The sequence below is a fragment of the Engystomops pustulosus genome, chromosome 7, assembly GCF_040894005.1.
Source record: "Engystomops pustulosus chromosome 7, aEngPut4.maternal, whole genome shotgun sequence".
NCBI classification, from domain to species: Eukaryota; Metazoa; Chordata; class Amphibia; order Anura; family Leptodactylidae; genus Engystomops; species Engystomops pustulosus.
This window is the reverse complement of record NC_092417.1, coordinates 10,613,972-10,626,704: the sequence shown is the minus strand read 5'-3', so window position 1 is coordinate 10,626,704 and position 12,733 is coordinate 10,613,972. Positions and strand designations below refer to the sequence as shown.

The window sequence follows — 12,733 nt, the reverse complement described above, 5'->3', positions numbered from 1 at the left end:
TGACTATTATACATGTAGTATTATACCGCTATACAGCTGCTGTGTGTGTATTATACATGTAGTATTATACCGCTATACAGCTGCTGTGTGATTATTATACATGTAGTATTATACCGCTATACAGCTGCTGTGTGACTATTATACATGTAGTATTATACCGCTATACAGCTGCTGTGTGACTATTATACATGTAGTATTATACCACTATACAGCTGCTGTGTGATTATTATACATGTAGTATTATACGGCTATACAGCTGCTGTGTGACTATTATACATGTAGTATTATACCGCTATACAGCTGCTGTGTGACTATTATACATGTAGTATTATACTGCTATATAGCTGCTGTGTGACTATTATACATGTAGTATTATACCGCTATACAGCTGCTGTGTGACTATTATACATGTAGTATTATACCGCTATACAGCTGCTGTGTGACTATTATACATGTAGTATTATACCGCTATACAGCTGCTGTGTGACTATTATACATGTAGTATTATACCGCTATACAGCTGCTGTGTGAGTATTATACATGTAGTATTATACCGCTATACAGCTGCTGTGTGACTATTATACATGTAGTATTATACCGCTATACAGCTGCTGTGTGAGTATTATACATGTAGTATTATACCGCTATACAGCTGCTGTGTGACTATTATACATGTAGTATTATACCGCTATACAGCTGCTGTGTGACTATTATACATGTAGTATTATACCGCTATACAGCTGCTGTGTGACTATTATACATGTAGTATTATACCGCTATACAGCTGCTGTGTGACTATTATACATGTAGTATTATACCGCTATACAGCTGCTGTGTGACTATTATACATGTAGTATTATACCGCTATACAGCTGCTGTGTGAGTATTATACATGTAGTATTATACCGCTATACAGCTGCTGTGTGACTATTATACATGTAGTATTATACCTCTATACAGCTGCTGTGTGACTATTATACATGTAGTATTATACCGCTATACAGCTGCTGTGTGACTATTATACATGTAGTATTATACCGCTATACAGCTGCTGTGTGACTATTATACGTGTAGTATTATACCTCTATACAGCTGCTGTGTGACTATTATACATGTAGTATTATACCGCTATACAGCTGCTGTGTGACTATTATACATGTAGTATTATACCTCTATACAGCTGCTGTGTGAGTATTATACATGTAGTATTATACCGCTATACAGCTGCTGTGTGACTATTATACATGTAGTATTATACCGCTATACAGCTGCTGTGTGAGTATTATACATGTAGTATTATACCGCTATACAGCTGCTGTGTGACTATTATACATGTAGTATTATACCGCTATACAGCTGCTGTGTGACTATTATACGTGTAGTATTATACCGCTATACAGCTGCTGTGTGAGTATTATACATGTAGTATTATACCGCTATACAGCTGCTGTGTGACTATTATACATGTAGTATTATACCGCTATACAGCTGCTGTGTGAGTATTATACATGTAGTATTATACCGCTATACAGCTGCTGTGTGACTATTATACATGTAGTATTATACCCCTATACAGCTGCTGTGTGACTATTATACATGTAGTATTATACCCCTATACAGCTGCTGTGTGAGTATTATACATGTAGTATTATACCGCTATACAGCTGCTGTGTGACTATTATACATGTAGTATTATACCGCTATACAGCTGCTGTGTATTATACATGTAGTATTATACCGCTATACAGCTGCTGTGTGACTAATATACATGTAGTATTATACCTCTATACAGCTGCTGTGTGACTATTATACATGTAGTATTATACCGCTATACAGCTGCTGTGTGAGTATTATACATGTAGTATTATACCGCTATACAGCTGCTGTGTGTGTATTATACATGTAGTATTATACCGCTATACAGCTGCTGTGTGACTATTATACATGTAGTATTATACCGCTATACAGCTGCTGTGTGAGTATTATACATGTAGTATTATACCGCTATACAGCTGCTGTGTGCGTATTATACATGTAGTATTATACCGCTATACAGCTGCTGTGTGACTATTATACATGTAGTATTATACCGCTATACAGCTGCTGTGTGAGTATTATACATGTAGTATTATACTGCTATACAGCTGCTGTGTGACTATTATACATGTAGTATTATACCGCTATACAGCTGCTGTGTGATTATTATACATGTAGTATTATACCGCTATACAGCTGCTGTGTGACTATTATACATGTAGTGACTATTATACATGTAGTATTATACCGCTATACAGCTGCTGTGTGAGTATTATACATGTAGTATTATACCGCTATACAGCTGCTGGGTGAGTATTATACATGTAGTATTATACCGCTATACAGCTGCTGTGTGAGTATTATACATGTAGTATTATACCGCTATACAGCTGCTGTGTGACTATTATACATGTAGTATTATACCGCTATACAGCTGCTGTGTGACTATTATACATGTAGTATTATACCGCTATACAGCTGCTGTGTGACTATTATACATGTAGTATTATACCGCTATACAGCTGCTGTGTGAGTATTATACATGTAGTATTATACCGCTATACAGCTGCTGTGTGACTATTATACATGTAGTATTATACCGCTATACAGCTGCTGTGTTACTATTATACATGTAGTATTATACCGCTATACAGCTGCTGTGTGACTATTATACATGTAGTATTATACCGCTATACAGCTGCTGTGTGACTATTATACATGTAGTATTATACCGCTATACAGCTGCTGTGTGAGTATTATACATGTAGTATTATACCGCTATACAGCTGCTGTGTGAGTATTATACATGTAGTATTATACTGCTATACAGCTGCTGTGTGACTATTATACATGTAATATTATACCGCTATACAGCTGCTGTGTGACTATTATACATGTAGTATTATACCGCTATACAGCTGCTGTGTGACTATTATACATGTAGTATTATACCGCTATACAGCTGCTGTGTGATTATTATACATGTAGTATTATACCGCTATACAGCTGCTGTGTGAGTATTATACATGTAGTATTATACCGCTATACAGCTGCTGTGTGACTATTATACATGTAGTATTATACCGCTATACAGCTGCTGTGCGACTATTATACATGTAGTATTATACCGCTATACAGCTGCTGTGTGACTATTATACATGTAGTATTATACCACTATACAGCTGCTGTGTGACTATTATACACGTGGTATTATACCGCTATACAGCTGCTGTGTGACTATTATACATGTAGTATTATACCGCTATACAGCTGCTGTGTGAGTATTATACATGTAGTATTATACCGCTATACAGCTGCTGTGTGAGTATTATACATGTAGTATTATACCGCTATACAGCTGCTGTGTGACTATTATACATGTAGTATTATACCGCTATACAGCTGCTGTGCGACTATTATACATGTAGTATTATACCGCTATACAGCTGCTGTGTGACTATTATACATGTAGTATTATACCGCTACACAGCTGCTGTGTGACTATTATACATGTAGTATTATACCGCTATACAGCTGCTTTGTGACTATTATACATGTAGTATTATACCACTATACAGCTGCTGTGTGAGTATTATACATGTAGTATTATACCGCTATACAGCTGCTGTGTGACTATTATACATGTAGTATTATACCGCTATACAGCTGCTGTGTGACTATTATACATGTATTATTATACCGCTATACAGCTGCTGTGTGAGTATTATACATGTAGTATTATACCGCTATACAGCTGCTGTGTGACTATTATACATGTAGTATTATACCGCTATACAGCTGCTATGTGACTATTATACATGTAGTATTATACCGCTATACAGCTGCTGTGTGACTATTATACATGTAGTATTATACCGCTATACAGCTGCTGTGTGACTATTATACATGTAGTATTATACCGCTATACAGCTGCTGTGTGACTATTATACATGTAGTATTATACCGCTATACAGCTGCTGTGTGACTAATATACATGTAGTATTATACCGCTATACAGCTGCTGTGTGACTATTATACATGTAGTATTATACCGCTATACAGCTGCTGTGCGACTATTATACATGTAGTATTATACCGCTATACAGCTGCTGTGTGACTATTATACATGTAGTATTATACCACTATACAGCTGCTGTGTGACTATTATACACGTGGTATTATACCGCTATACAGCTGCTGTGTGACTATTATACATGTAGTATTATACCGCTATACAGCTGCTGTGTGAGTATTATACATGTAGTATTATACCGCTATACAGCTGCTGTGTGACTATTATACATGTAGTATTATACCGCTATCCAGCTGCTGTGTGACTATTATACATGTAGTATTATACCGCTATACAGCCGCTGTGTGACTATTATACATGTAGTATTATACCGCTATACAGCTGCTGTGTGAGTATTATACATGTAGTATTATACCGCTATACAGCTGCTGTGTGACTATTATACATGTAGTATTATACCGCTACACAGCTGCTGTGTGACTATTATACATGTAGTATTATACCGCTATACAGCTGCTGTGTGACTATTATACATGTAGTATTATACCGCTATACAGCTGCTGTGTGACTATTATACATGTAGTATTATACCGCTATACAGCTGCTGTGTGAGTATTATACATGTAGTATTATACCGCTATACAGCTGCTGTGTGACTATTATACATGTAGTATTATACCGCTATACAGCTGCTGTGTGACTATTATACATGTAGTATTATACCGCTATACAGCTACTGTGTGACTATTATACATGTAGTATTATACCGCTATACAGCTGCTGTGTGATTATTATACATGTAGTATTATACCGCTATACAGCTGCTGTGTGAGTATTATACATGTAGTATTATACCGCTATACAGCTGCTGTGTGACTATTATACATGTAGTATTATACCGCTATACAGCTGCTGTGTGAGTATTATACATGTAGTATTATACCGCTATACAGCTGCTGGGTGAGTATTATGTATGTAGTATTATACCACTATACAGTGTTATACGATATTGTATATAATATATTGGGGGTCATTTACTAAGGGCCCGAATGGTTTTTTTCCGATGGGTTATACGAAAATTTCCGATTTGCTCCGATTTTCCCTGAATTGCCCCAGGATTTTGGCGCACGCGATCAGATTGTGGCGCATTGGCACTAGCATGCACGCAACGGAAATCGGGGGGCGTGGCCGTAAGAAAACCCGACGAATTTTGAAAAATGGTGCATTTTAACAAAAAAAGTGTCGCTGGACAACCACTTACCTGCACCCGGCCTGGCTTGGTGAACTTCATTTAACTCCGACAAACTTCAGCGCAGCAGCGATACCTGGTGCACATCGGGGGAACTACCTTAGTAAATTGCCGGAAGACCCGAATCCTCCGCAGAGAACGAGCCGCTGGATTGCGAATGGACCGTCTAAGTAAATCTGCCCCATTGTGTATGGACTTTATTTCACTCGCAGCGGCGCGTTCTCTGCGGTGGATTCGGGTCTTCCGGCGATTCACTAAGGTAGTTCCCCCCATGTCCACCAGGTGTTGCTGCTGCGCTAAAATTGGTTGGAGTGCACTGAAGTTCACCATCCTACGCTTGGTGTAGGTAAGCACGTGTCAAGCGACACTTTTTTTTTTTTTAAATGCGGCGGGTTTTCCGAATCCGTCAGGTTTTCTTATGGCCACACACCCCCATTTCTGTCTCGTGCATGCCGGCGCCGATGCACCACAATCCGATCGCGTGCGCCAAAATCTCGGGGCAATTCATGGAAAATCGGCGCAAATCGAAAATTTTCGAATAACCCGTCGGAAAAACGCGATTCAGGCCCTTAGTAAATGACCCCCATTGTGATATCAATCATATGTCTGAATGTAAAGAAAAATGCTGAAAATATTCTGTGTACTTTCTATTGTACATGGATCGTGTGTCTGTCGAATATTTTTTTAAAAGTCGATTTTATTCCCATGACTCGAGTCTGTTTTTTCCGATTTTTTTTCATACGTTTCTTGCAACTTATCTATTGTTTTATTTTTAGATGTTACGTTTTATTCTGTTTTATTCTTGCATATTTTATTTTCCAAATTTTTGTAAATTTGTATTTTAAATTGAAAATGATCCCTGTGTATATTATTTCATTCTAATATATGATTCTATGTTCTATTTAAATGTTAGTTATATACCAAATGTTATATTATTTTTAATTTACATAAATTTTATTTTTTATTTTATTATGATTTTACATCATAATAAATGTTTTTTTCGCTTCATTTATTTTCTGTTTATTTTCTTCCTTTTTTAGTTAATTATTTTGTATTGTAATTCCTATTGTTATTTGTTCCTTATTTAGTTAATCTTTTCTATTCTATTTAATTCTTTTTTTGAGATTTCCACATCGGTGTCAGAGTCCTCCACATTAGTAGTGTCTATGGCTTTTGTTCTTGACTATTATTTGCATTTGCAATTTTGTATCTGATTTGCTTTCTCTTTTGGGATCCTAATTGCTTACATTGCCTTTGCGCTATTTGCTTGTCTTTTTCTGTGTCTACACTTTGGCTCACGGAGGGATCATCTTCAGGGTTGTTCCATATCAGCATGTGCAGAGGCAAGGGGCCACAGGTGTCGGGGGCTGGAGTTATAGGGATCCCTGTCTTGTCGGATGTCCCTTAGTCCAGAGGCCCCATTAAAAAGATTTTATTTGAGTTCAGTTTATTCCTGTGATGGATGAGGGGTCCAGAATTGCAAACTTAGGGTCTGTGCTGCATGTTGCCAGTCCAAATCCTTGAACCTAAACATCAGGCTTCAGGGAAGCCAGAAAGCTAAGAGGCCAATCAACTAGTCTTCAGCCCCTAGCAACCACAGTCATGCCCCGTATGGGTACGGCTTTGGTTGCCCAAGCGGTAAGTGTAACCCATCTGTATAGCGGAAGGGTCACGTGCCCTCAGCTTGAGGAACAGTGAGTTGCAGAGCTCCTATAGGTAGGGAGAGAATGCTGTGAGGGACAGATAGAAAAAAGTGCCCTGAAGAAATGTGAGTGAGAACTTACTGCATCCTATGTAAGTTTTCCAAAATTAAGGAAATGGGATGGGGCTGTGGTGTTGCTGCTGGTGGTGATGGAGCTGTTTGGACAGGGAAAGGACATCTTCCACCTGTGTCTGCTACAGATTCTTCTTGTGCGAGCAGGTTCCAGGGTTGGTGGTAGAAGAAATGAGAGTTTAAGACAAGGACCAAGACCCATCATGTTTGAAGGCGTTGAGCATTCAGATGAAGAGGGGGCACTCAGGTAACCAGCAGAAGATGCACAATGGTCAGTCCAAAGCCAATTATTTAGCCTTCTACTGCCCAGAGTGGCCAGAGACTCAGCATACAAAGGTCAGCCCAGAGGTACTCCACAATGTGGCATTTTTTTTACCCAGAGGTCAGAAGACGGAACATGTGTCATTGGCACACTATGCCACCAAATCATAGTGTGGCCACAATGTGGACAAGCTGAGCACCTCATGTATGACCAGGCACCTGCAAAGTAAACATGAGACACCAAACAATCCTGCAAATGCCTGAGGTTCCCTCAGCCTCCACCACTACCTCCCGAGTGACACGTCTCCATGCAAAGGGAGCAGGTGACACCACCACTACCACCACCAACGCCACCACGTCTCTCCACACCTTCCTTTCGATCGCCCAAACAAGGAAGGGAAAGTTTGGGCCATTTCATGCCAGACCTCTGGTTCTGAATAGAGGTGTTACAAAATTGCTGGCTTTTGAAATGCCATATGGACCATTTGTGTCAACCTGCACTGCTTCTAACACGCCACAAATATGGTCAGGGCGGAGGATTCTAATAAAAGTGATATTGTACTCGGAGCTCGCTTGTGTAGTCCCCCATTTACTTTTCTTCATGGAGGTAAGTGAATAATTATTTCTCTGTATGATGAGTGATATCCATCACACTGAGCTCATACATCAGCTGATGTCTCTGTATCCTGAATATAACATTGTATAATATAACATATCATAGTACACGATGTATTTATACAATTCATTTCTTTCTCTTCTTTCTATGCAGTGGGTTTTCCCGGAGTTTTTGGTGAGTATCTTCCAGTGTTGGACGGGTCGTCTTAGTGCACAATACATAAAATAATTTTGAAGTTCTGGCCTCTGTTCTCACATTGGGTTGTCTTTTCCTGGATTTTCGGGGATAGGGGTTGTATTACAGCCTGGAGCTTCCTGATTCTATGGTGGGAACGTCCCACCCACAAAGTCATTGTAATTTGCCAAAACGCTTCTATGGTCGGGGGCTGACAGGTGGGAGGAGTCTGGAGGCGTTCACTTACTTTTTATTACATGTAATAAACTTTTGTTCAATGGTTCATATTTCTTATTTATTTCGAAAATATTGGGGGGGGGGGGGGTTAGAATTATGGACCTGTGGTTTAAGCTTTGGGACCACCAAGGTCTCTAATATAAGGACATTGGAGTAGATTTTATAATAAAAGTCCAATATTTCTATAATTTCACAAATAACACACATAATCCCAGAAACAATTTTATTATCCGTTTGTTTTTTTACAGCTCCAGACACCGACAACCCAGGTGAGTGGATACATTCATGTCATATAGAGGTGTATTTCATTTGGAAATCCGACATATAGGAGGCGGAAAGATAGGTAGTGGATAGAACGATAGATTCCAAAAACAGGACTGTGCTTTATTAAAAAAAAAATGTAAACAAACACAGCACAACAACAAAAAAAAAAGACCTGCTTGTCCGAGTTTTGCCTTTGTATTGTGCAGGGGGCGCCAGATTCAGTCTTTCTGGCGCACATTCTTCAGGAATCTGGCCCCCCTGCACTGCCCCGACGGAGGGCACCACTTTTTTTGGTGCAACACGGGGCGCAACACAATTCTGTTGGACTTTGCATGATAAATCTGACCCACGGTTCGACTGAGCACCGTTCCGGTGCAGAAATATGTGTTGCGTGAAGAATAGTGCAGCCACGCCTCAAAATGCTCAGGTGCGACACATTTGTGGTGCAGACACTTCTTCAATACCTGTACAAACAGCTTACACGGAAAAGAACATGGAAAGTCAGACAGAAAACAGGCGCAAAGTCACCTCCCCAGTCACCTTATTTATAGGGCTGCTTCAGGTGTAGCTGATAGGACGGACATATGGTCCAATAGCCGAGACGGACCAGGGATAGGGAATTCCCAATCCAGCTCCAGGGATTCCTTTATTTCGGTTTTTACATGGAGCCAGCATGGGCAGGTCTCTGCATTCCACTAAACACAACAACCACCCTGGAGCAGGTATAATAAACTGTAATAGGAAAAATATATGGGACCTGGACTACTTTCCCCATTACTATCTCACACCAAGCAGATACATTGGTGGTCATTTACTAAAGGCCCGATTCGCGTTTTCCCGACGTGTTACCCGAATATTTCCGATTTGCGCTGATTGTACCTGAATTGCCCCGGGATTTTGGCGCACAGGATCGGATTGTGACGCATCGGCGCCGGCTTGCGCGCGACGGAAATCGGGGGGCGTGGCCGAAGGAAAACCCGACGTATTCGGAAAAACCGCCGCATTTAAAAACCAAAAAAGTGTCGCTTGGGAAGCGCTTACCTTCACCTGGTCCGAGGTGGTGCATTCTGGCGCGTTGAGATGATTTTCAGCGCAGCAGCGCCACCTGGTGGACGGCGGAGGAACTACCTTCATAGATCCCGGCCGGACCCGAATCCTGTACAGAGAACGCGCCGCTGGATCGCGAATGGGCCGGGTAAGTAAATCTGCCCCATAGTGTAGGTATGAGATACCTTGATAGTAATGTTGGTGTCTTGTCCCCCATCATAGATGTAGAGAAGCCGGTGATCTCCTTCACACCAGACTGGAGAACCTTCTTCTACAATGAGACGGTGACCATATCCTGCCACCAGTCACCTAAGGCTCCGGAGGATGAGACATATACGTGGTATAAGAATGGCGCCAAGATGGATGTACATGCTCAGAACTTCACTATCTCCTCCATTCAGTTCTCTGATCGGGCAAATTACCAGTGCCAGACCAACAGCAGTGCCATAAGTGACATCGTACGACTCTGTGTTACAACAGGTAAGTCACCTCCATGTTGTATAGTCGGAATATGTATGAAAGTTTGGAAGCTGTATTTGGTCATCATTAATGCCGGCTGTGGTCTACAAATGTCTCTGTTTTTTTACACTTGTGGTGGAAAATAGTCAAACTGAACCTTTATACTTTGGGTTTGGGCCTCTCATTATAGGTCCTCATATCCCTGTGGGTAATATTTCCCCATGAGCCATCATATGTGGCTACTTTGGGTTTCCATACCTCTGGGCATCGAAACTGTGTTCTCCTGCCCCTGGTGGCAGCCTGACACATTGGGGCACATTTACTAAGGGTCCGATTTGCGCACTTTCGTCGGGCTTCCCAATGATTTCTGATTGGCGCCAAATTGCACCAGGATTTTGGCGCCCGCGATCGGATTTTGGCGCATCGGTGCCGGCTTTCACGCGACCGAAATTGGGGGGCGTGGCCGTCGGACAACCCGATGGATTCAGAAAAACTGCGGAATTTAAAAAAACCATTTATGTCGCACTCACATGCACCGTGGAAAGAAGAAGGTGAACTCCGGCGGACCTCGGCGCAGCAGCAACATCTGGTGGATATCGGGCGCACAGACCTTGGTGATTCCCGGCACACCTGAATCAGCGTTGTATCGCGACTGGACCGGGTAAGTAAATGTGCCCCATCAGGTCTTTTTAACTTTAATGGTGACCTTTTGCAGAGCTCCGGTGTCTACTTTTCACATTGGGTCCTCTCATACCTCTTATGGTGAAATCTCCAGGACCTCTAGTGTTGACCTGCCACATTTTAGACCAATTGATTGGTGACCAACATCTTTTCCAACCATTTTTTGATACTTGAATGATTATTTTGTCCATGAAAATGTGGTTTTATGTATTCATAATTTGGTCATTTTGATGCTTTATCTCACTTCCTGACTCTTGCTGTCTATGAGGTCACTTTGAAGGACCAAGTGATGAGAAGTCCATCCATCCTTAACAGCCTGTGGGGTGGTAAAGGAAAGCCGAGTAGAATAAGTCGGTAATATTTTTAGATTGTGCATCAAACATTCCTCATGGGTCTCATGTCTTGTCTCCCTCCACCAGACCTTACTATACTGAGAGTCGCGCTACGAGTCTTCGAAGGTGACATCCTGAACCTGACGTGTGACAGTCGTCCTGACATGAACACAACCGGTGCTAAAGCCTCATTTTCCAAAAATTCTAGAGGAACCCATACCTTTAGGGCCATTGAATTACTAAAACCTATGAATGAGGAAACCTATTTTTTTTTGGGAAAAGTGGACACAACTGTCCATGGTGATTACATGTGTACAAAGCAGGTCCTCCTGGAGAACAAGGTGAACGAATCGGAAGCCGGTGAGACAATTCAACTGACAGGTAAAGTGTGGTGTATCCCAGGCTGCTATGACCTAGGTATATAGGACCATATATGGACCAATGTGTTGCTCACCCTCGTCTTGTTGTATCTTCCAGCTCTGTTCTCGGATCCGGAGATAAAATTCAGTTCAGATGTGTTATACACAGGAATGGACCAGACTGTGACGTGTGAGACGACTCTTCATCCATTAAGGGCAGACACAGAATTACAATTTGCTTTCTATAGAAATGGTTGGCCCGTCCAAGGATTTGGCTCCTCCAATAAATACATTGTCCCATACACTACTGTGGAGGATTCTGGGAAGTACACATGTGTAGTCAGTACAATATGGAACAGTGTGAGGAAGATAACTTTATCGAAAGTGGTAGAAGTACACGGTAAGTGGAGATCATCCATTGCATCAGACAAGCCCAAGAGTAAAGTCAACGATGGACAATCCGAGGTCTGGGTAATGGATATTCATGCTTAACACTAGTTCACACATAGGTTAGGACAGAAGAAACAGCGTCTATACGTTAGTTTGGCTGATGATCTAAAAATTCTCCGTGAATGTGGTGCCCCCAGAACTACTCCGACAGAGTGCACCATCTTATTTTGGTGTACCTTTAACATGGGCGATACATTTCTGTTGTGATGCAGTAATAAATGTGTTGCACAGTCCGACTATGCAGAATTTTGTGTTGTGTCGTGTATAGTCCAGCTGCGACACATTTATGTTGCAGACACTTTATAAAATGGACCATCTTACTCTGGAGCTCTGGTTCTGAATAAGAGAATTTCCAGATTGCAGGCCTTTGTCTCCACCAGCCTGAATAAGATCATATAAGACAGCTATAAAGATTTGATGGCGGCTGTTCCGCAGTATGAAGTTCCCAGCCACAAATTCCTTTTCTTGACAGGTAGTCCCTGTTGCGGACAAAATCAGGCGTGCACTGCACAATGCTATTTAGTCCTGAGGTGCAGCTCAAAACTGATACATGGACAAGTAAGTGCAACACCCCTGCCGATGCATAGGGTTAGGTAGGTGTTGCGAAAGTTTCCCTCTCCATGTCTGGAGCTGTCTAAGGAGACTGATCACCTCTCTAGGAGGTCTCCAAACTGGAAACTTGGTAATTACAACTATAAGACTCAGCCTGGAAGGTAAAGAGTTAAATGTACTATACAATTGTATGCCCTGTGATTACTGTG

At 41.2% G+C, this 12,733-nt stretch overlaps 1 protein-coding gene across 1 annotated transcript in view; it reads left to right on the top strand.

Annotated features, from left to right (window-relative positions):
- The window catches only part of LOC140069200 (Fc receptor-like protein 5), a 65,459-nt gene that overhangs the window by 11,167 nt on the left and 41,559 nt on the right, over positions 1-12,733 (top strand). Inside the window, exons 2-6 of the mRNA XM_072114618.1 lie at positions 8,123-8,143; positions 8,629-8,649; positions 9,914-10,171; positions 11,251-11,544; positions 11,641-11,922. Of these exons, the coding sequence (XP_071970719.1) occupies positions 8,123-8,143; positions 8,629-8,649; positions 9,914-10,171; positions 11,251-11,544; positions 11,641-11,922 (876 nt within the window). The remainder of the gene's footprint in view (positions 1-8,122; positions 8,144-8,628; positions 8,650-9,913; positions 10,172-11,250; positions 11,545-11,640; positions 11,923-12,733) is intronic.